The 24,938-nt window shown below is 37.4% G+C and overlaps 3 protein-coding genes and 2 long non-coding RNA genes across 5 annotated transcripts; 4 read left to right on the top strand and 1 right to left on the bottom strand.

Moving 5' to 3' along the window:
* Positions 1-340: 340 nt before the first annotated feature.
* LOC146738968 (uncharacterized) lies at positions 341-994 on the top strand. The gene is made up of 2 exons (XR_014930580.1): positions 341-480; positions 929-994. It is a non-coding gene; the product is annotated as an uncharacterized LOC146738968 (long non-coding RNA).
* Positions 995-1,210: 216 nt separating this feature from the next.
* LOC146738967 (uncharacterized) lies at positions 1,211-6,169 on the top strand. Its single transcript, XM_085503991.1, has one exon. The coding sequence runs from the start codon at positions 1,211-1,213 to the stop codon at positions 6,167-6,169; it is 4,959 nt and encodes a 1,652-aa protein (XP_085360117.1).
* A 1,381-nt stretch (positions 6,170-7,550) lies between these two features.
* Positions 7,551-8,537, top strand: LOC146738966 (uncharacterized). The gene has a single exon (XM_085503990.1). It carries the CDS (start codon positions 7,551-7,553, stop codon positions 8,535-8,537), a length of 987 nt encoding a protein of 328 aa, XP_085360116.1.
* Positions 8,538-8,922: 385 nt separating this feature from the next.
* Positions 8,923-9,522, top strand: LOC146738965 (uncharacterized). Its single transcript, XR_014930579.1, has 2 exons — positions 8,923-9,008; positions 9,457-9,522. It is a non-coding gene; the product is annotated as an uncharacterized LOC146738965 (long non-coding RNA).
* Positions 9,523-12,378: 2,856 nt separating this feature from the next.
* On the bottom strand, positions 12,379-18,384 carry LOC102809501 (BMP-binding endothelial regulator protein-like). The gene is made up of 10 exons (XM_006822617.3): positions 18,335-18,384; positions 17,647-17,713; positions 17,490-17,526; positions 15,720-15,740; positions 15,468-15,626; positions 15,212-15,262; positions 14,881-14,994; positions 14,248-14,507; positions 13,090-13,385; positions 12,379-12,545 (listed from the first exon to the last, which is right to left on the bottom strand). Exons 2-10 carry the CDS (start codon positions 17,710-17,712, stop codon positions 12,533-12,535), a joined length of 1,017 nt encoding a protein of 338 aa, XP_006822680.2. The 5' UTR covers position 17,713; positions 18,335-18,384; the 3' UTR covers positions 12,379-12,532.
* Between the last annotated feature and the right edge of the window lie 6,554 nt (positions 18,385-24,938).

Here is a 24,938-nt window from a genome sequence, read left to right as displayed (position 1 = left end):
CCATGGACACTTACTCCTTTCCACCCTTCCAACTAGTGCACCAAGTATTGGAGAAACTGCGACCCGAGCCCACCTGCCTTCTGACACTGGTGGCGCCCAATTGGCCAGTGAAGGTCTGGTCTTAATGTTCCTGGACCTTCTAGTTGAATCCCCAGGGTGTAGCTGACGAGGTGCACTGAGACTTCACGGCATTTTTGTGTTAACAGCGCCCTCTAGTGTTATTCGTGAACGGAACAAAGACTAGGTAGTTTTATTAAATAGTTTCTTATTTCATGTTAAATTATTATTATTTGTAGCAATATATATTTTGTATTTATAGGGCAGATTTATTGTCTGCACGAGTTTTTTGTTGCGTATTACCGTGGATTGTTTGTCCCATGATGCAACAGTAGCCATGTTTCCATTGTTCGTAATGTTGATCGCTAGGACGCAATTTCGTCGATAATCACTCTCGGAGTACCAACTAAATAGGCCCACGAGGTAATATACAGCTGTATTATTTGTACTTTGAGTGTTCAGAGAGCAGTTTTGTTGTAGTATGGATTGACATAGAGCTTTTTTGATGTTATACTGACTTGTGTTTTCAAGCTTTACATTACTATGTGTACGATTTCGTCATCACCGTGTTTAGCATAGTATCAATCATTGTTAGTAAGTTATTATATGGACTCGTGAAAGGACTGAAGTGTATCCACATTCATTGTAGTGGAAGAATTACTTGTTGTATTGTTGAAGAATCGGTTTTATCGTGTTAGTTGAAATACTGTAATTATTATTTGTTATGTTGTGACCTTCAGCGATAGCGCCATCTATGGTGAAATAGTGAAGTACTGAACTGTAGTATTTAGAGATATTTTTTAGTACTGGATATTTTACACCGTATTTGTATTAAGATTTAGTGATTTGTTATGTTTTTGTTAATTGCTAGATCTTACGGTGTTGGTATATTTAAGTTGAAGATGCAATTAAAGAGATATGCCACATCAGTCAAGAACGTGATCGCCTGTCTTTAGTGTATTAGTTGGTGCTGCCACAGTAAGATCTCAGCCATCTGAGGCGATGTTAATAGAAGCAAGATATAAGGCAACATACACAGATAAGTAAGACTACAAGCCAGCAACCAGAAATAGTTAACAATAGTGGTTAGCTGAAAAAGAGACTGTGTATTGAGCATTATAAACAGCATATTACTGTGTTTTATTTGGCAAATATGGAGATAGAAGAAGAGATCAAACATTTAGAACAGAAGATAGAAGAATTCCAGGATGCCCTTGAGACAGAAACCAACTATGTAGAAAGGGAGAGAATTCTGGAAGGTATGAAAGAAATGCAAGAAGAAATATTAGAGCTCAGCAAACCAGCTGATCCACGCAGAAGTGAAAGAACTCGCATATTGACAGAGAAAATGGCTGAGTATCAGGAAAGGGAGAGGATGAAGGATCAAAAACATAGGATAAAGGCCTTCAATCAGAAATATGAATCGTGGAAATTGGCAACTAAATCTGGACGTACACATTTAAAGGGTTATTGTACTGAAGATATGCTAGATAGTATGTATACGACATTGAACATGGCCAAAGATGAAGTCATCAATGCATATGAAGCCCTGCGTGAAGTTTGTCCACCGGGCCAGGAAATTCTACGTCAGACTGACACTTGCACTGCCATTACTACCCAACTTCTGCAAATAGTTACAAACAAGAAAGAAAACACCAGTGGTGAAATAACACATGGTCAGCAACTACATAACTTGCTGCAACATGATGACAATAGATCTATATTCAGTACCACAACATCTAGATCATCCCATGTGTCAATGAGTTCAGTAGAAAAACGTGCAGATGCTGCTGCTGAAATTGCAACACATGAAGCAGAGTTAGAGATGTTAAAGGCTACTGAAGCTAAACAAGCGGAGCTAGAAGATCTTGAGCATCAACAAGAAATTTTGCGTCATAAACAAGAGCTGAAAAAAAGAGAAATGGAACGTATAGAAAAGGAGAAACTGTTAGAGAAGGCTAAAGCCAAGTTTAGAGTGTATGACCAAGTATGCCAGGATGTTTGCAAAGTTGAAGACAAGGATAAGAACATTTTGGCAAGTAAACAGTTTCCTCATGCTTCAAATGATAACACAAAACCGAATCCAACACAGCCGTCTATGGATTCATCCTCTCTGGCCTGTGCTTTACAGAATAGCTTGATGATGAGTCGGTTGCCATTGCCAGAACCGCCCATATTCACTGGGGATCCCTTGCAGTATGTTCAATGGAAGACAAGCTTCAAGAGTCTCATTGAGAGTAGAGGTATCTCAGCTGCCGAGAAAATGTACTATTTGAGGAGGTATGTAGGTGGTATAGCACTGAAGGCAGTAGAAGGGTTTTTCTACAGCAATTCTGAGGAATCTTATACAGGAGCATGGAACCTGCTAGAAGAAAGATATGGCCATCCTTTTAAAGTTCAAAGGGCCTTCAAGGATAAGTTATTCAAGTGGCAAAGGATTGGTGTCAGAGATTCAGCAGGTCTACAAGAATTTGCAGATTTCCTCAAGGCCTGCAAAGATGCCATCCCGCACATACCTGGGCTGAAAATTTTGAATGACTGTGAGGAAAATCAAAAATTATTAATAAAGCTACCGGATTGGGCTGCTAAACAATGGAATCGAGAGGTGACGCAAGCGTTGGATCAAAAAGGCGAATATCCAAGCTTTGAAGACTTTGTCAAGTTTGTGTCAAAGGAAGCACGCATCGCATGTAATCCAATTTCATCGCTGGGTGCTATTAGAGAATCAAGCTTCACAGAAACTGTAAGAGAGCCCAAAGATAAAGTTAAAAAGTTCAACCGAAACAGAGGTACAACATTTAGTACAGAGTCAAAGCAGGTCAACAAAGAATCTGATGCTAAAGAAACAGTTAACTCCACTACGTATGTACCCAAACCATGTCTTTTTTGTCAGAAGACTGACCATCAACTAAGTTCATGCACTGAGTTTGAGAGAAAATCCCAGGAAGAGAAAAGGCAATACATACAGGAAAACAGGGTATGCTTTAGCTGTCTCAAGAAAGGACACATTTCCAGAGAATGTCGAAGAAGACTAACATGTGAGAAGTGCCAAGGGAAACACCCAACAATCATCCATGACAACTATAAAGATAGAAACACAACCAAACCAACGTCAGAAGCATCAGCAGTGTCATGTAAGGTTCAACTTGGTGACGGCAATAGTACATCTATGATAGTACCAGTTTGGGTGTCCTCCAAAGGGTCTCTTTCTAAGGAAGTGCTAACATATGCATTATTAGACACACAAAGTGACTCCACATTTATTCTAGAAGATATAGCAAAGGCTCTGTCAATTCAATGTAAACCAGTCCGACTGAAACTTTCAACAATGGCTTCAGCATCATCCATTGTTGACTGCAATGTTGTTTCAGACTTGCGTGTCAGAGGAATGTCTTCATCTGTATGCATAGACATCCCACAATCGTATACCAGAGATATTATTCCAACTGATAGATCACATATTCCAACCACAGATACAGCAAAGAGATGGTCTCACCTGCAGAGAATAGCTCACGAGCTTCCTCCCCTGCAAGGCTGTGAAGTAGGTATGCTTATTGGCTACAACTGCCCACAAGCATTGGCACCAAGGGAGACTATCATTGGTAAAAGTAATGAACCGTATGCTGTGATGACAGATCTGGGATGGAGTGTCGTTGGATATGAAGATCCGGCATGCAATAGCGCTACTCGTATTTGCCACCGTATCTCAGTGAAAGAAGTTCCTTTTATAGCTCCTAAACAAATTCTCAATGTTTTGGAAGCTGACTTTCTAGAGAAGAGTCAAGGAGAGAAAGCAGTTTCACAAGATGATATCAAGTTTCTCAATATTCTAGAGACTGGTATCCAGCAAACAGAAAGTGGCCATTACAGTATGCCACTTCCCTTTAAATCTGGAAAACCTATACTTCCTAACAGCAAGAGAATGGTGTCAATTCGTCTGCAACATTTGAAGAAGAAATTCAACACCAACCCAAAATATTATTCTGACTACAAGAGATTCATGAATGATGTCATAGAAAAGGGTGAGGTAGAGAAAGTTGATGACCAAGTGACAGATGGAAAGGTCTGGTACATACCGCATCATGGGGTGTACCACCCTAACAAGCCTGAGAAGATAAGGGTAGTTTTTGATTGCTCAGCTCGCCATGGTGGGACTTCCCTGAATGACCATCTTCTCACTGGACCTGACTTAATAAACTCTTTGATTGGTGTACTTTGCAGATTCAGGAAAAATCCCATAGCCATTATGTGTGACATAGAGAAGATGTTTCACCAGTTTTTTGTACATGTAGAAGATCGCAACTACCTAAGGTTCTTATGGTGGGAGAATGGTGACATCAATACTGAACCCCAAGAATACCGCATGAAGGTGCACTTGTTTGGAGCAGCATCATCTCCAGGGTGTGCAAATTATGGCATGAAGTATCTAGCTAACCAGAATAAGATAGAGTTTCCCCTAGCAGCAAGTTTCTTACAGGGAGACTTTTATGTTGATGATGGGCTTATCAGTACAGAATCAACAAATGATGCAATTAAATTAGTGAAGGAGGTACAAACCGTGTGTGCTAAAGGAGGACTACATCTTCACAAGTTTATTTCAAACAGCAGAGAAGTAATGAAAGCCATACCCATTAGTGAAAGAGCCAATGGAATTAAGAATGTTGATTTGAGTCATGACAGTCTGCCAATAGAGAGAGTACTTGGGATCCAGTGGTGCGTAGAATCAGATACGTTCAAGTTTAACATACAGGCTAAAGATCAACCTCCCACCCGACGTGGAATTCTTTCCACAGTAGCTTCAATTGACGATCCACTGGGATTTCTCGCTCCATTCATCCTCATTGGCAAACGAATTCTTCAAGAAATGTGTAGGAAAAACATAGGTTGGGATGAGCCGCTATCTGATAATTTGCGGCCAATATGGGATAGGTGGAAAGCTGATTTTGAGAATTTAAAAGCAGTTCAAGTACCAAGGAGTTACAAACCACACGACTTTGGCAAGATCCTGAGCACTGAGCTGCATCACTTCTCGGATGCCAGCACCAGTGGTTATGGTCAATGTTCCTACCTTCGACTTGTTGGCGAGAATCGAGTACACTGTACTTTGATTGTTGGAAAGGCCAGAGTTGCCCCAATTAAAGTAGTTACCATCCCGCGTCTAGAGTTGACTGCTGCAGTAGTGTCTGCAAACATGAGCCATAGACTGAAGGAAGAATTAAATGTCAATATTGATGGAGAGTACTTCTGGACAGACTCTCGGGTTGTTTTAGGATATATCACAAATGAAGCCAGAAGGTTCCACGTATTTGTAGCAAATAGAATCCAAAGAATCAGGCATTTGTCTAACTGCAGTCAATGGTATTATGTTTCATCTGGAGAAAATCCTGCTGATCACGCCTCTAGGGGAGTTTTCGCTTCTGAGCTGCTTGACTCAAACTGGTTTCAGGGACCGAAGTTTCTATGGGAAAGAGAATTGGAAATAGTGGAAGAACCAACCTATGAATTGAATGTTGGAGATCCTGAAGTGAGAAATGTGACAACTTTCTCAGCTGCGACACAAGAAGAACCATTCAACTTGGAGACTTGCATGTCCCGCTTCTCTAAATGGTCCGGAGCTGTTGGAGCACTGGCACGTATTAAAAGAGTTATAAGAGAGAGAAAGGGAACGAGTGATCCTTGTAGTTCCCAAGAAAGACAGGAAGCTGAAAGATTTATAATTAAATCAATCCAAAGTCAAGCCTTTGCTGAAGAAATTAGAGCTATTAAGAGGTCAGCCAGAGTGAATGGAAGTAGTAGTATTTATAATTTGGACCCATTCCTTGATGACGCTGGTGTTCTAAGAGTTGGAGGTCGTTTGAAGAGAGCTAGGGTTCCAGATATCGTCAAACACCCAGTCATTCTGCCGAGAGATAGTCATGTCACTAGGTTGATCATCACACACTTCCATAGTAAAGTCCAGCACCAAGGACGAGGAATGACACTTAATGAAATGAGAACCAATGGTTATTGGGTCATTGGAGGAACCAAAATTGTAGCCAGTCACATTCACGAGTGTGTCAAATGTCGTCGTCTTCGCCGTCCTGTAGAAGAGCAAACAAGTCATTGTCAATGACACGTCCCCGTTCCGTTCATATTTGAGTGACATATACATTCAAAGCAGATCATGACCGAAATGCACCTGCATATGTACAACACATTGTACTAAATCTGAACAAAATCCATGCATGCATGACTGAGATCCGGTTCTGGAATTGTGAAAATACGTGATTTTAATGCATTTTCGGCCTTAAAATGGCCATCATTCAGCTATTGCTAAGCGGATCATGAAACAAATGCACATATCTATTTGTGACATGATGCACCATGTGTGTGTGAAGTTTGAACTTGATCAATCCAGACATGTCTTGGATACGGATCCAGAACTGAATTCTTTAATAAACTGGCCGCCAGTCGGCCATTTCGAACTTGATCTGAAAAAAAAAAATGACGTGCATCAAGGTCCTATTATGTTTAATGTATGTACCAAATTTGAATGAAATCCGTCCATGCATAACTGAGATCTGGGTCCGGAATGGTGAAAATGTGCGATTTCAATGCATTTTCGGTCTTAAAGCGGCCGCCATTTGGCTATCGTTAATGGGATCATGAAACAAATGCACATACATATTTGTGACATGATGTACCTTGTGTGTGTGAAGTTTGAACTTGATCAATCCAGACATGTCTCGGATACGGATCCAGAACTGAATTCTTTAAAACAAAATGGCCGCCAGTCGGCCATTTCGAACTTGATCTGAAAAAAAAAATGACGTGCATCAAGGTCCTATTATGTTTAATGTATGTACCAAATTTGAATGAAATCCGTCCATGCATAACTGAGATCTGGGTCCGGAATGGTGAAAATGTGCGATTTCAATGCATTTTCGGCCTTAAAGCGGCCGCCATTTGGCTATCGTTAATGGGATCATGAAACAAATGCACATACATATTTGTGACATGATGTACCTTGTGTGTGTGAAGTTTGAACTTGATCAATCCAGACATGTCTCTGATACGGATCCAGAACTGAATTCTTTAAAACAAAATGGCCGCCAGTCGGCCATTTCGAACTTGATCCGAAAAAAAAAATGACGTGCATCAAGGTCCTATTATGTTTAATGTATGTACCAAATTTGAACGAAATCCGTCCATGCATAACTGAGATCCGGGTCCGGAATGGTGAAAATGTGCCATTTTGATGCATTTTCGGCCTTAAAATGGCCGCTATTCGGCTATCGTTAATCGGATCATGAAAAAAATGCATGTGCATATGTCCCATATAATGTGTGATGTATGAGTGAAGTTTGAACATAATCGGTCCATGCATGTTCGAGATACAGGTGATCACGGACGCACGGACGCACGGACGCACGGACGCACGGACGCACGGACGGACGCACACAGGGCAAAACATAAGTCCCCGTTTTCGGACTCCGTCCGAACGGGGACTAAAAATGGCAGATCTACCAGAAGACAGAGTAGAGCCTTCACCTCCATTTGCATATTGTGGCATGGACTGTTTTGGTCCTTTTATTGTTAAAGATGGAAGGAAACAGCACAAGAAGTATGGACTTCTGTTCACGTGCATGTGTTCCAGGGCTGTCCATATTGAAATGCTTGATGATATGTCAACAGATTGTTTTATTAACAGTCTTCGATGTTTCATTGCGATTAGAGGTTCTGTGCTACAACTTCGATCTGACCAGGGTAGTAACTTCGTAGGAGCGCGGAATGAATTACAAGAAGCTCTGCGGGAGTTAGACACAGAAAGAATCCAAGTATTTCTGGCAGAGCATCAGTGTGAATTTGTTATGAATCCTCCATATGCTAGTCATACAGGTGGTGTGTGGGAGCGACAAGTCAGGACAATCAGAAGCGTACTGTCATCACTTCTACTACAGTCTTCTGGTCGTCTTGATTCTGCATCACTACGTACATTTCTGTATGAAGTTATGGCCATTGTTAATAGCCGTCCACTCACAGTAGAGATGCTGAATGATCCTACAAGTCCTGAACCTTTAACTCCAAACCATTTACTCACCATGAAAACATCATTAGCACTGCCCCCTCCAGGTAAATTTGTAAAGGAAGATTTGTACATCAGGAAACGCTGGAGAAGAGTACAGTATTTAGCTGAGCAGTTCTGGGGTAGATGGAAGAATGAATACCTGAATACACTGACAAAACGACAGAAGTGGAACACACAGAGACGTAATATCAAGGTGGGAGACATAGTCTTATTGAAAGATGAACAACTTCATCGAATGCAGTGGCCATTGGGCATCATAACTGAGATTGTGGCAAGCGATGATGGTTTAGTCAGAAAGGTTAAAGTTCAGATTGGTACTAAGAACATTGATAAGAAAGGTAGAAGAGAAAGCAAGCTATCAGTATTGGAAAGACCTGTCCAGAAACTGATTCTTCTTCTGGAAAGCGAGTGAAGCCTGTACTGTGATCAAGCTTTTATAAGATATATATATACTAACTCTCAGGAACTCTTATATTAATTTTGAAATCACTCAAGTATAAACAATATTACTTTTATGTACCTTTATGAATGATTGATTTGGTGGGAGTGTAGCTGACGAGGTGCACTGAGACTTCACGGCATTTTTGTGTTAACAGCGCCCTCTAGTGTTAGTCGTGAACGGAACAAAGACTAGGTAGTTTTATTAAATAGTTTCTTATTTCATGTAATTATTTCATGTTAAATTATTATTATTTGTAGCAATATATATTTTGTATTTATAGGGCAGATTTATTGTCTGCACGAGTTTTTTGTTGCGTATTACCGTGGATTGTTTTTCCCATGATGCAACAGTAGCCATGTTTCCATTGTTCGTAATGTTGATCGCTAGGACGCAATTTCGTCGATAATCACTCTCGGAGTACCAACTAAATAGGCCCACGAGGTAATATACAGCTGTATTATTTGTACTTTGAGTGTTCAGAGAGCAGTTTTGTTGTAGTATGGATTGACATAGAGCTTTTTTGATGTTATACTGACTTGTGTTTTCAAGCTTTACATTACTATGTGTACGATTTCGTCATCACCGTGTTTAGCATAGTATCAATCATTGTTAGTAAGTTATTATATGGACTCGTGAAAGGACTGAAGTGTATCCACATTCATTGTAGTGGAAGAATTACTTGTTGTATTGTTGAAGAATCGGTTTTATCGTGTTAGTTGAAATACTGTAATTATTATTTGTTATGTTGTGACCTTCAGCGATAGCGCCATCTATGGTGAAATAGTGAAGTACTGAACTGTAGTATTTAGAGATATTTTTTAGTACTGGATATTTTACACCGTATTTGTATTAAGATTTAGTGATTTGTTATGTTTTTGTTAATTGCTAGATCTTACGGTGTTGGTATATTTAAGTTGAAGATGCAATTAAAGAGATATGCCACATCAGTCAAGAACGTGATCGCCTGTCTTTAGTGTATTAGTTGGTGCTGCCACACAGGGGAGTTGCAGGATCTTCCGGATCTGTTGTCCCAGCTGGACGACATTCTCCCGATGAGCGCCACATTGTTCCATCTTCAAGCATGGGGGCTGTCGACAAACTCATGCAATTGCAAGGCTTTTCAGCAGAGTAATCCAAGTTCCTCGTTTTCAGCACAGTCAGACGGCATCAGACCTTTGTATGAGTCCAGTTGGAGACTCTACATCGATTGGTGTAATAGAAGGGAGATTAATCATCTACATCTCTCTATTAGCGAGGTAGCTGGACTGAAACTGGCCTTGAGTTTCGTTATGCTACGACTGTTTAAGTCTTTCTGCTCGAAGAGGCTGCGCGCTACAGGGCATACAAATCCTCCTGACTGGGGCTTCTTGTTGGATTTGGCGACGGTACGACACCCCCTTTCGAGCCTATGGAAAGATCGACATGAAGTATGTCACTATGAAAACAGTTTTTCTTTTGGCTCTGCCACCAGGTAGGCAGCGTTCACAGATCGGAGCACTGTCTTTCAGTGATGAATGTCTCCTTTATGAACTTGCAAATTATTTTGAAGACTTGGATGGGCTTTCTTTCAAGAACCAAATCACAGGGCGTTACCCCAAACTGACCGTCATTCCATGCCTCGCTAACATAGTGGGCATTGAGGACCGCAGAGCTCAGAGCTGGTACTTTGATCTCACCAAGGCGTCTTGGGGCAGTGAGAAGCGCATGTTTGTCTGTTATGAGTGGGGCAAGCAAATTTCACGGTGGATTGGTCATATGTTCATGTAAGCGTACAGCTTAACAGCTTCTTCAACAACTAGTTGATACATTACCAGGTGAAGGTAATGCTGGATTTGATCTGCGCTATCGAACCCAACCAATATACTTTTAATATATATTTTAATACATCAAAATTGTTTGGGTCCTATATTATTGTTCAGGCTTTAGTAAGCCTCCCTAAATTGGGGGGGGGGGGTCTACTCTAAAGGCATCCGATCCCTGAAGAGTCACCTGATTTCTTTCAGTTTTTTTACCATATGTGTCGAAAAATGTACATTTCAGCTGTCTGAGTTTCCACGCCTCCAGTGAGCGTGGCTAATTTTCCGATAGGTGATGTAGTAAACTATTAGGGTTGTACAAACCCGTTTGTTTACCTAATCATACCTACAAGAAAATCCGTGGAAATCGCCCACCACCCACAAGCTTTCGAGCGGCTCGTTTATGAAAATGAAACTATACATTCCTTGGGTGTGTTATCGCCATGGAAGTGACCCCTTAGGTGAGGCCTTTTTCTTAGAGAATTTTACTCACTTATGCTCCCTGTGGATCCGGGTATATTCGCTAATAGTTTCCGTGTGTGGCTGTAGTTAAGCCTAACGAGTAATAAATTAAATTTATTATTTCCACGGATTCTCCGGTAGGTATGATTAGGTAAACAAACGGGATTGTACAACCCTAATAGGTCAACACTATATGCAGCCTTCACCTTGCACCAACATGGATACAGGAGGATAAGGGGTGGTGGTTGTGAAATTACACTCCGCACACGTCAAAGAATAGTTGATAATGGTCATGCAACAAGGAAGAACAGCTTTTGGCAATCGAACATGATTTACATAGATAAAGTTATCCGTAACATCCGTGTTACCGCGTTTATCTGTAGTATTAATTAACACTTAAACATAACTATATGTTATTTTTTCCATAACTCTTTTGTTGATATATATATCAACCTTAACCCAATTGTGTGATCATAACGATCTCTAAGTATCACCGTTCACAATTCCCCAATGTTAGTGACCATATTACATGGTACATATTCAACAATGACTACAATGATTAAAATGTAATGACACAATCTTTGCAAGAGAATTTGAGAAATCCAGCTGTAACTCGCTATCACTAATCGATCAAACCTGATCATAGGATGACAATAATTTGTAGGAACTAATTTGGTATCACAGGTTCCTGATAAAATTCGGTTTTATTGAATGTATAAATTTTATATTCAAAAATTTGCTTTCCAAAATGGATGGAACAGAAGATTCCTCACATATCTGATTATCACTGAAATACAGTATTTATAGTTATGTGTTCTGGAAGCTTTGTTTTAAAAAGAACTTAAAACGTGTTTTAAACCTCTTTCATCATTTCTTTTCTTAATGTTCTTGATTCTTGATTTTTTTTAGTGTTCGTAACATCACCGATTAAATTAACAATCTTAGACGATACTTGGGGGGGGGGTATACACATTGCCGTGCTATTACACGAACAACTGAACAAAGCAAATCGGACAGAAAGCCAACAAGGCAATCAGAGTATAGTAAATTTCAACTTTACAATTACTTATTTTTGCAGCCACATTTTCCATGTCAATTTGCCATTGGATTACACACATTATTACCCACAATTTACCCAGCGACGGTCTCCTCCAATTCTATTACAGATTTGGGGGTGACTCACTCATTTACTCCCTCTCATTTCTAGTTGCCTTATTTCGGCTGATGCCAAATGTCTGAATCTGCAATTATTTATCAGACATAAAGTATAATGTTGAAAGTTTGAACTGTCTGGGCCTACTAGTTTCTGATCAGCGTTCTGTTAATAGAGTGTGGCAGAGAAAAAAAAATTTGATTGGCACCTGGGGTGCTAATTCAGTCTGTTGAGTTTCATCCAAACAATAGTGTATGATTTACTTGTGTGAAATTTTGGATTATCCCTGGAGAGGAGGAATTTGTGTATTCATTAAAAAGTAGGGTTAGGGTGACGGATACACTGTATACACTGTCTTTCATGTTCAACACACACACAAATATACTAATAACATAACGCATTTACTGTAACTGTATTTTATTATCACTAAAACATAATGTGTCGACTATTACTATTACATGTATTTTACATACGAATAATTTAAACCAAAGACCCGTCACCAACGTTGAATAAGTTATTGTAGATTTTCTCAATAACAGCGTCCTCTTTTTGGATTATATACTGCAACTATGGAGTGAACAACAAGTAAATTGTTATTGTTTGTTAACATAACAGTGTCAATTTCACTATAATTTTCAATAATTAACACTTTAAAAATAATTAGTCAGTTTAGTGAATTATTATGCAATTTGAGTAGGAACACTGCGTCAGGGAAGTAAAATCTTGAATAGCTTCTGATTTTTTATGAAACTTTCACAATATGTGTGAATGCGAGTTATTAGTTGTAAGTTGCTGGCATGATTGAATGAGAATAAGTCGCACAATAAAAAAGACTTAGTTGTTCTTGAAAGACATACTACCCATGGAGCTATTCAAGATTGAAACTCCCCCACCAACTGAGAAACTAACACGAAAATGCCTATTTAAAACAAAATCCTTCATTTTTTATTTTTAAATATGTTTTACTTGTGGCATAGCTAAAAATCAAAAAAGTGTGTAGTCAATATTATTATATTTATGAAGACAACAAAATCAAATAATCATCAAACTCAGATCGCTCACAAGCCCACATATATACTTTAATAAGTAAACTTATTAATTATGTGTTTACCTTCCTGGTACAATCCATTTGTCCCCGAATTCATCAGACTCAGTAACTAATTTCAGTGTCCCATTTGGCATCGGTATCTTCATATCATTAGATGGGTCCCCGTCAGCATTTCCCAACATGCCACACACTTTTCCAAACATAGATTTGTTCAGAACAGGAACAACGCGTCCTTTGCCGTTCCATGTCAATGTAAATGTTGAATCCAGTTTTGCTCTCACGTATCCTGCATTATCTCGTGTCACTGTAAGCTTTCCGAGTATCAGTGGAGTAAGAATGTTATGGATTTTGCCATTTATCTAGAAATGACATTCAAAATGTATTAGCCAATATAAATGAATGTGTATTATTTTTAGTAATTGTACTTTGTAATTGTACCGGTAAGTTGCATTAAATTATATGCTTTGTGATACCCAGAAAATATTTATTAAATAATACGTATATAGAACAATTCAAACGTACCAGGTAAGTACGGGTATTGGAAGAAAAACAATTTTATGAGAACCTTTTTCAAACACAATGCACCATTTAATGTGTTATATATATCGACCGTAAAAGTAGTAACGTACCCCTTCCTTTATATAGGAAGTATGATTTGTATAAGCTACTTCCAACACAGCAACATGTAACACTACCATCGCTACTAGTGATGGATGAGATTTTTCGATTGTCTATACAAATATCGTGTTGCGAGTATGAAGCAATGAATGAATGAATGAATGAATGAATGAAAGTGATAATGGTCACAAAAGTTGTAATACGTTACAAAGGCCAAATAAATATTAGGCTGCAAGTTGGAATAAATCAGATCATTGTACTAATCTTACTTTAGACCACATTACTAATATAACAACATACACATTCAATACAATACACTTTCCAAGTTTCAATACAATGACTGACGAAATACGGATCCATGATTTACGAGAATATTAATCCCTGGTATTTTTTAATAATAAAAGGCTCTGATTTGTGTTATTCGTAGGATTGTAGCAGCGCTGTTCAGCTCTTTTACGCCACTGGATAGTCATGCAACGTTTTAATTAATTATCTAATCGGGAAGTTAACTGATTGGTGGACACGGCTTAGCAATGTTAGAAATAACCGAAAGATATGTCTAGCAAGAGTACACATCAATGAAGAGAGATAAAATCTACTCACGTAAAGCCTGTCTTCAATCAAGGTAACACGGTCACCATTGAAAACAATCGAAACTTCAGTAACCACCATTTTCATAGCTTCCTGCAGATAATGGTATCTGATCAAAACAGAGAATGATGGACGAGGCACACACTCTTGAAAGAATACGTACTCGCAATCGCTATGGCCATTATACATATAATGAAAACCATCGAACGTATGAATTTGCGGATCTCCCTGTATACTGCCATTCCATGGTGGCCGTTGTGTTGGGCCTGGTGCTGTAATAGAGCATTGTTTTCAATACATGACTTAAGTACTACTTTTAAACAGAACTTGGTAATAATTCGATATCCTTGCAAGATAACTTATAAGTAAAACGATTTATACCGATTAATAGAAACGCTATTCGGCAATCAAATAATTTCTAGCCGATGTGTTTGTACTTCTTACAAATACTGCTCAGCGTTATAAGAGCATATAGTATACAAACCAACTTACGGGGTTCCACTGCAAAAAAAAAAAAAAAAAAAAAAAAAAAATAGAAAAAAAATAGTTATAATGACAATCATTTTTAATCGAATTTGAATAAAACAATATACTGTAGTAATGCGAGAACTTATGTTAAGATTTGTGTATCATAAATATTCTTACGTTTGCAGCAATTGCAGTATTTGGGGAATGGGCAGGTATCATTTAGTTTTCCAATGTGCTCGTTGTCTTTACATTCTCGTCTACACACCCCTCCAATCTTTTCACAGTCGGTGTCTGTAATTTCAAAGAAAGTGGTAATTGGTCTAATATACCATTTCAAAATTACACGCGTGTTCTTTTTTATTTTGTGTGCGTTTGCCGGTTCGTATATGCATGTGGGTACATGTACGTTAACACCCACAACGCAATATTTCGTAGTAGCAAATCTTATATTACAATTTAGTGATTACATTATAACTAGGTTTGTTAAAATTATATAATCATAACTTACGACAAAACCATGGACATATATCAATACCCTCATCTATATGACGTTTCAGATCTGAAACAAATTAATTGTCCAGTAGAAAGAATGAGTTATCGAAAAAAAACACGAATAACAAAGCGAATGACATTAATTTGTTAATCTTAATCTATACTATGAGTATGAATTCATATTATGTTTTTTCACAGCCCGAATCAATAGCACTAAGAAGTGTTATGGGATAACCGCTGTAGGAATCACGTTTTTAGTGAAAAGAGCTTACCACCATCTTTAGCGCACCACTTGCATCCCGAGTCATCACAAGGTAAGGTAGAAATGTTATAGTCACATATTTCAGTCGTGTTAACTAAACACGACGATTGGCATGTAGCATTAACCTCAGTATCAGTGTTGACGTCGACGGTGGTAGAATTATCAATCGCTACAATGCAAAACGAAATAAGTTTAAATATATACAGACCGCAGGCTAATTAATTCATCACGTTAAATCAGAAAACATATTCGCCATACTCACCAGAACAAGCCGGCATAGCACCTGCGAACATAATAGAAGAGTACGTAAAAATGACATTGAAAATATGTTACCATACATACATGCATACTGAAATTTGAGTATTTGTTTAAAAGTAAACCGCATACTTTGTAATATACATATGTAGACGAGTATTTACGCGGCTCTTTGGTCATTGGACCTGAATACTAAGACGACAAAATGGTATTTTCTATGTGCATATACATGGAAATATATCACTTCTGGGATGGGATATGTGATCATCCTTGAGATCTGTTTCACATATAATGAACCATACTGTAAATAGATAAGCATTTGGATTGATTTCAATGGATACTTTCTTGACAAAAACGTGCTATACTATGTACCAATGTAAACCTATCGCTAGAAATCATAAACTCGTAAATGCAGCTTATGTACAAAAAGTATGAAAAAGTTAGACGACCCGGTTGAAATGGGCCTTAATATTTTGCCACACAACGGCTAAACGCCGGTGAAACAAATTCGAAATTATGTCGCATTGGAACTATTGTAAAAAGATGCAGCTTTCATCCAACAACAGATGAGACGGTCGATGGAAATTATACGAACCCCGACTTCTCGAAATGCCTCATTCATAGAGTGCCTTAGTACCAGAGGTGGCCGAGCACGACCAAACAACGTACTTTGTGACATCGCTACCGGTGCATGCTAGCTGGATAGGGGGTTTCCGATTAAGGTAACCAAGATGGCATCACGGAGTGCATGAGCAGCATCTCGTTGCCGATTATTCTGTAATTTCCAGGGTATTTTTTTCTCAATTTTTATTTAACGGAGCATTTTACATTTGTGTTTTTTTATATGAAAAGTTAGTTATCGATGACAGCAACAGCTGTAGTGTTTGTCCATTGCATCGCAATTCTATCACCACGGTGATCGTTGCAGCGAAACCTAAAAATGTTTACTTCAGTGTTAAAATGCCTTTGGAGTAAAAAATATGTGGAAACATTTTTGAAAACGAAATTGTCGCCTTGTTTTGCGCGAAAATCATAATCGCGCTATCAGGCCTTCCTCTTACATAAAAATAAATGAAATAAAATAATTTAACAGTATTGTTGACATGCTGCGAGATAAGGATGAACCAGTTTACTTATCATTTACAACTGTATGTTTTGTTTCATTCCGCTTGCACGCTGGAAGCGTCTACGTGTTGTCTGTTTTTTGTACTTTGCGAGGCTAGTTGGTCGCATTTGAGGTAAGTAAACAGGGAGCCAGGACAGGAAGTCACACATCGCTGCTCCGTAACCGAGGCCAGCAACTCATATGCATGTAACATCAACAGTGACTTGTCAATCAAAGAGCAAATAGCAACGCAAACTTTCGGGACTTTTAATCACATACGCGTGTCCCGATTCTCCCTATATTTTTAAATCGTTGTTCGAGTATGTTCCAACATTGGCAATGCTCCGAAATATTAAAACTATTTAGCTAAGACTGTCTGGGCGAGAATAATAAAAAAATCACTCTAAGTGCCCATGAACCTGCATTTCTACCTAAAATTAACAATATATACTTGTCAGTTATTTTGGACTTATTTGTTGATTTTTTTAATTTAAGTTGTAAAATTCCTTTTATGACCACAACTTACATACCGTATGAGTATCGTGTTGCTTTTACTTTATTAATTACATCTCATGCAAATCATATTTTTTTAACATTTAACCCGTTGCCATTAAGTGTTTGTAAATAGAATTCATATCACGTGCATTAACTGTATAATAAGGTGTAACTCACGAGTTTGTTTCGGGAAAACCCATTTAGAAAGTCCATCCTATACAAACAAAAATATGCAAAATTAAGATGATATATTTAAATTATTCATAGCTTGTTGTTCATGTTGCATTACCATGGTGACTTTGATTGGAAATGATGAAATTAAATTGTAAAAAACCTCACTGCACGTGGTCAGCGTCAATGAGGCGACGACTAAAAAGCATCGTAATATAACAGATGACATCCTGAAAATAAAAAAAATTGTGAAACAATGGAATCGAAATTAGGTTTATTCAATTATTATTCAACGTGGTAGTTCGATCTAAATAAAAATAAAATAGTAATTCCCCTGTAAACTAGTTTGTTAATTGTGCAGTCATAATTAATATTTCAACATTCTGAATTCTAGAAATGGGTATCATGAATATTTAATTAAACAAGCTATGACCACATCTTTACCATATATTGCTTATTGAGTTGAGTATATTGACAGTGAAGTACAGAATGAAAGTAGAATTTAGATTATATTATTGATGTTTTGCTATCAGAGTGTTAGCCAGGATGACCGAATGCAATCAAATTGTTCATACGTACACGCACAATTTGTCTTGATTACGGTAATGTGTGGTTAGTAAAAAAATTCTGAATTGTCGGCAATAATACTAGAGTACTTTCGAAAATTCGAATTTGATACAACTATTCTCATGACAGAGACAAATATATATCACATATCAATTACAAGCACATATCGAACATATAAATATGTAAAAATCGAGATTCGAACTCACAACATACATGTATGCGCATCGTTACTGTAAGCAGATACTCTCGGTTACACTACAATACACTGTCTTTAAATTACATACCTTAAATATGTGAATGCATACACAGGTTCAGCTTCCCTTGCACAATTGCACGGGGTAAAAATTATAAAAATATATACAGTTTATAGATGTACACCAACTACCATATAAGGGCACAGGAAGTAATCCGGAAAAGGGTGGACATCCGTGTACCATGTGTGTATTAATATGAATTGTGTAATCCCAACAGAATGGCACAAGGCGTATTAGTATATACATTGTAAACCACTACCTGTTGTGTGGTCAGTAACCCCGGCCGAACTTTCAATGACATGCCGCATATTACAGTAAATGTGTGAATACATGCACGTATCAAGCTTCCTTCTGCGCAGTCGCACAATTATGAAAATATATTTTTTGTCCTGAAACAGTTTATAGATGTACCCGATTAACATATATAGACACATGATGAAACCCAGAAATGAATGGACGTCTGTTTATCATTGCTGTATTGCGATGTCGACAGGAATTAATCACAATTACTGGTTAAGCAGTATTAAGGCATACGTAAACACTACCTGTTGTCCGGATTCAAGTGGTCAGTTAGCTCCGATGTACTTTTAATGACGTGTCATGTTAGTGTTTAGGCTTTGAATCCAATTCATACCAATATGAGGTCGATCAACATGGGTGTGGTGTGATGTCACCATGGCCATTTAATTAGACTATGACTTGGGATGATATTGTTTAAAATATATTATATAAGATTTCCATATTTAAATCCAACCGGGATGCACTAACGCTATGGGAAACTTTAGATATTTAAGATATTACGAGGATAGAACACCTTCTTGTGAAATGCGATGGTCTGATTTTATCTTTGCAGTATTCTTGCAGGCTATAGCGAGGCTAAATGATTGCATTTTCCCCGCAATCCAAACTGTGCTTATAATTACCTCTCGCAGCTATGAAGCGAGATGATAACGTATCACAATAACCTAAATATTATAAAAGTTCACACCAATACGTAAGCTAAGCCTAGTAAACCGGATGCCTTGCGTAGCGCCCTCAACCTATCGATCGAGAAACCATATTCAGCCTTAGGTATACAATATGTTACTTCTTCATCTGATGCTGAATGTGGCGACAGAGCTGAAACCAAACAGTGCATTGGGTGGGGAGATTTTCCGCATTCGAAGAGCAGTTTTATTTCTCTGCACACTGTTGAACCGGTAAAATATACTATTGGAAGAGGGCGGGGAGATTTTTGCGAATTTGGGTGGGTATTTTTATATTTATTTATGGAGTAGGTAGTTTACAAAGGGCCACTAAACAACTCCATACATTCTCTTGGGCACATGTATTTTGTTTGTCAGTGTTTAGTTTCGATACACCACATAGCCTGAGATCTCTCACCGAGAATAACATGCGTTCTCTTACCCGTTGTAACAAGCACTATTTCGTAATTTTCATCATTTGTTTTTATCAACTGTTTTATCATCGTCTAATAACTTACACACGTGGCGGTACACCACTTTGTCACAGTAGAAGCGGGGTAATACTACAATTATAATAGTAGAAAATTGGTATGAAATTATTTCTGCGATGGTCATCGCGTTTGCTATGGTAAATGTGTCGATAAATAGAAATGCGCAAGTAAACCACATAGAGGAATAAATGAGGATAAATATACTTGTTTTCAGCAAACGGTGGTCATTTCGTGCAAAATATGTTTCGCAGAAACACACATCTATACTATGTGACTCTGTTTAACAGACGTATATATCCCTAAAGCATGTTTGGATAATAATATGCTCCTTTCATGTGAGGGGAACAATGTTTTGAAGGGCGTAGATACAACAAGCGAGTAACGTAGTTATGATATGGAAAAACACTTCATTCAACTGAATAAATAAATTTAGAGTGTACAATTCAGCGGGCAAAAACTAAAGTAAAGCATAATATTATCCGAAGCTCCTGTGAACAAATGCATTTCATCATTCTGCGTCGCAATGCTAAATGCTGATGAAGATGAAGTGGGAACCCCTCACAGTCATAATAGCGACGCGATAACGTCAAATAACCTCACTATCATAAAATGTATACCATTAACTAATCTTCGCCAAGCTTAGTATAAAAGGGTAGCATGAGTACCCCCTCAGCCAATCGATACGAATACTACACCCTTCATCCAAAGCCATCCAAACTGTTCTACTTTTAGTAACGCCTAATGTGATGACAGAGGTTTAGAAGCTGTAACCAGAAAAACAATGAGGTCAGACAATGAAGAATTGGGAATATCATGGATTTTATGTAAATAGTAATGGTGCAATATTTTCGAATTAGCGCTTAATAAATAATACTTTCTTCAATACTAAAACTACTCTACCAACGTGACTGCCGTTGCCTCAACCAACAACAGCAAAGAGATATTTATTTAAAACGAAAAATATGCTTTTTAGTTTATGAAAAAACACGAAGATTATTAAATTTCAAATTCTGACACGCTACTGTCAAGTTGGTATAAAACGTGGTTTTCTTTATCAAAACAATTCCATTGATATGATAAGGCTGTACTCTTATTTGTCAAATTATACGCATTTGTTTTCACAGTTTAAAGCAAAAAAAATACACTGAGTTGTTTACAAGTGGAGAGGAACAAAATCTCTTTTCTTTAATTGACTAATTCTGGTATACATGATTCAGAATTCAAAGTTTGCATATCAATGAATTTTCCAGAAACCCCAATTTCACACTGACTTGAACAAAAAACATTTTATACGCCAGTTCGTCACAAATGACAGTTCAGGATACCCGTGGTTTGTCATTCATTGTTTGAGGAAATTCCTAAATCAGGTAAAAAAAAAAAAAAAATGATGTGACAGTTGCGCACATTTTCAATTTAATCATATTGCATCTTCTGCATCACCTATAAGAGACAACAGGGTAAAAATAATCACAATTAAAACATGATTGAGATAATAAACCATTTATTCCAGATAACCATTATTATTCAAACAATGGAAATCTCGCAATATTTTAACAAACAGAAATACAAGTGCATTAAAATGGTGTGAATGCTGAATATATTGAAAATTTAAAAAAATGGTGAAATAGGAGAAAATGGACATCTGTGCATCATATATCTATTGTGATATCGATATAAAATTATTAATCCCAACAGAATGATGCAACGCATGTTATTATATTAAAAAATGGATGTTGTATGGATTGAAATGAGATGATCTTCCGGTTATATCTTATTTGTTACGGTATTTATTTTTTGAATGCAATTCGTATTATTTTCTATGGAATGATATTGTTTAAAATATTAATCTCAGTTTAAGCTTTTCATATTCAACTCCGACCTTAATATACTGCCATTATGGGGATCTTTCACGATCGTATTACAATATTAGATCGTATTTTCGTGAAATGAGAGGAACAGTTTTCATCTTTTTTGAGAGGTTAAAACGCACGGTGATATCCATCACAGTCATAAATAATTAAATAAGACGTGATATTTTCTTACAACAACATAACTATCACAAAAGCTACGCCAATGACTGATCTTAACTAAGTGTAGTACGACTAGACGATATGAGTAGCGCCCACAACCAATTGATCAAGACGGGAATTCGACCAAATGTATCAAAAATATATTCAGACAATGAAGAGCTAGAAATGTCATTGTTCGACTCTAGATGATTTGTATTCTTATACAAAATAACTTTAGAACAGATAGTTTGTGTGAATATTGTCAAAATGAGAAAAATGTGGAACATTTGTTTCGGTATTCTTCAACAGTTTTGAATTCGTTTGACAAATTCTGAAGAAAGATCGTGTTAACTTTGGAGTACTGGAAAACAAACCTCTTTTAAATTTGTTGCTAATTGCTAAATATGTCTTGTATTATAGCAGGTTTAATGATTACAGCCCAATAATAGCTTATAGTATGAGTAAAATCAGAAACCAAATTAACACTGAAATATATGTAACTGAAAATAAGTTTGAAACAAAATAGGGACAAAGTACAGCAAGTGATTGAAGGCGATTTGTAAGTTAATATTATAAGTTTACTTACCGTGTAGTCATTGTAAATTAATGTTATTAAACAATTTACATAAGAAGAGGAATGACCCTCCCCCCACACACTAACACCCCCAATTATTTGTTCTCTTCTCCACTTCTTTTTTATTACTCCATTTAAGTGTTGTTAATTTTCTTTTTTGACATGTAAGATTATTTTGGAATAATCTATCTTTTTAAAATACTATATGAATAAAAGATATATAAAAGACAAAAAATAAAATAAAAATGAATATCGAAAACGTAATGAGGCCGCTGACTAGTTAATTGAGGCTCTCGTACTGCTTTTCTCAAGTTTATTTATGTACTAATTGTCTTGTTTTGTAATTACATTGATTATAATTACAATTGAAAAAGGGGTTAACATTTCAACAATCCATACACCAGAAAAACAAAGAAAAGACATCACATAACAGTACACAAAAAACACCTTTAAACCCTGAAGTCAGGCCAGTTACCCCGATTCACACTTAAGGGGTTACATCCACCCCGCCACCTTTTCCAAAGAAAAATTAAAACATTTAAAACATATACTAAAACAAATAAGTCTGTGACTGCAAGACTGTGCAAAGATAACCTGCCAACAGGACAAAACTCTTGGCTACTGTGCTAAACTTACTATTAATTACATTTCACTTGTGTTCGCTTTACAAGCAAAACAAAGCAAATATCTGTTTTAAAGCAATTCGTTGTCGAAACGAGAGTCTCCCAGTACTTACATTACAATTAAATATGAAGTATGTCATTTTGATTTTGACAATCCTCTACCGTCTACATAATCACAATTTCAGACACATTCCGTTTCAAGCCTCGATTTCTGCAAATACTAATTGCAAAAGAATCTCTGGAACTTCTGTTTTACCTCTTGTTATGGCGGCTGGTATGAATTAAAACAGTAGTCAGGCAAGCTTACCTCATTATTCTAATCGTTTATACCAATAGCTGATCTTAGCTGATTTTTGTATAAATGGATGGCATGAGTGGCGTCGACAACATATTGATTAAGACATCGTAGCTAGCATCGTAGTTTTAGCAGCTGACACCAGACAATGAGTTCAGACATTGTGGTGGACGGGGAGATTTCCGCGTTTGGAGAGCAGTTTTATTTCTCTGCACACAGGTATAAACCGTTAAAATATAACTTGGAGAGAGGGCGAATGGATGAGTAGTTTTATTTTTATTTTTATTTATGTAGTGGGTAGTTTACAATGAGCAACTAAAAAACTTGAGTACTTGTATTCTGTTTATCAGTGTTTACGTTCGATAGACCACTGAGATCTCTCAGCGAGTGGGACATGTGTTCTCTTTACCCGTTCCGCCAATTATTTCGTCACTTTCCGTCTGTCCGGGCACTAGGAATTTAGCAGCGAGCGTGGTTTTGCGCCCGAGACTGATCAGCTTGTTTTATTTTATCAACTCTTTCATCATCGTCCAATAAATATGCAAAGTATTGATAATGATACTTACAAATGTGGGGGGGGGGGTTTACAAAACTGTGCCTCAGTAAAAGCCGGGTAATACTACAATTATATTAGTAGAGAATCAGTATGCAACTGTTTTTTGTGATGCTCATCACCGGTGCTTGCGAGGATTGCTATTGTAAATGAGTCGACAAATACGAATTGTACAGGTAAACCATATATATAATCGATGAATAAATAAGGGTATCTGTATTTGTTTTCTGCAAATGGCGCCCATTTCGTGCAAAATGAGGTACTTTGTTTAGCGGGAACAGATAACTATGACATGTGAAACTGTGTAACAGACACATATATCCCCGACAGCTTGTTTGGATAATAATATGCTCCTTCCGCGTGAGGTGAACAATGTTTTGAAGGACGAGGCCACAACAAGGGAGTAACTTAGTTATGAGAAGTAAAACTTCACTCAACTTAATTTGAATAAGTATAATTCAGCGGGCAAGAACCAAAATAAAGCGCAATATTATTCAAAGCCCCTGTGAACAATAGCATTTCATTTCGCCTCGCAATGCTAACGGCTAGGTGATAACCGGCCAAAGTCATAATGGCGATGTGATAACGTTAACATTTTAAGGCAATTCGTTGCCGAAACGAGAGTATCCCAGTACTTGCCACATTTACATTACATTTAAATATGAAGTATGTCAACTTGCTTTTGACACAGACAATCCTCTACCGTCTAAATAATATCAATTTCAGACACATTCCGTTTAAAGCCTCGATTTCTGCCAATACTAATTGCAAAAGGATCTCTGGAACTTTTGTTTTACCTCTTGTTATGGCGGCTGGTATGAATTAAAACATTATCCAGGCAATCTTACCTCATTATTCTAATCGTTTATACCAATAGCTGATCTTAGCTGATTTTTGTATAAAGCATGAGAGAAGCCGACAATATATCGATAAATACATCGTAGCTGTGGTATGCAAAATGTCACTCCTCTCTGTAACGCTGAATGTGGTGACATAGTTTTAGCAACTGACACCAGGCAATGAGTTCAGACATTGTGGTGGGCGGGGAGATTTCCGCGTTTGGAGAGCAGTTTTATTTCTTTGCACACAGGTATAAACCGTTAAAATATAACTTGGAGAGAGGG

The sequence above is a fragment of the Saccoglossus kowalevskii genome, chromosome 9 (genome assembly GCF_978046115.1).
Source record: "Saccoglossus kowalevskii chromosome 9, keSacKowa6.1, whole genome shotgun sequence".
NCBI lineage: Eukaryota > Metazoa > Hemichordata > Enteropneusta > Harrimaniidae > Saccoglossus > Saccoglossus kowalevskii.
The sequence above is the reverse complement of the archived record's forward strand: the minus strand, read 5'-3'. Positions and strand labels throughout refer to the sequence as shown.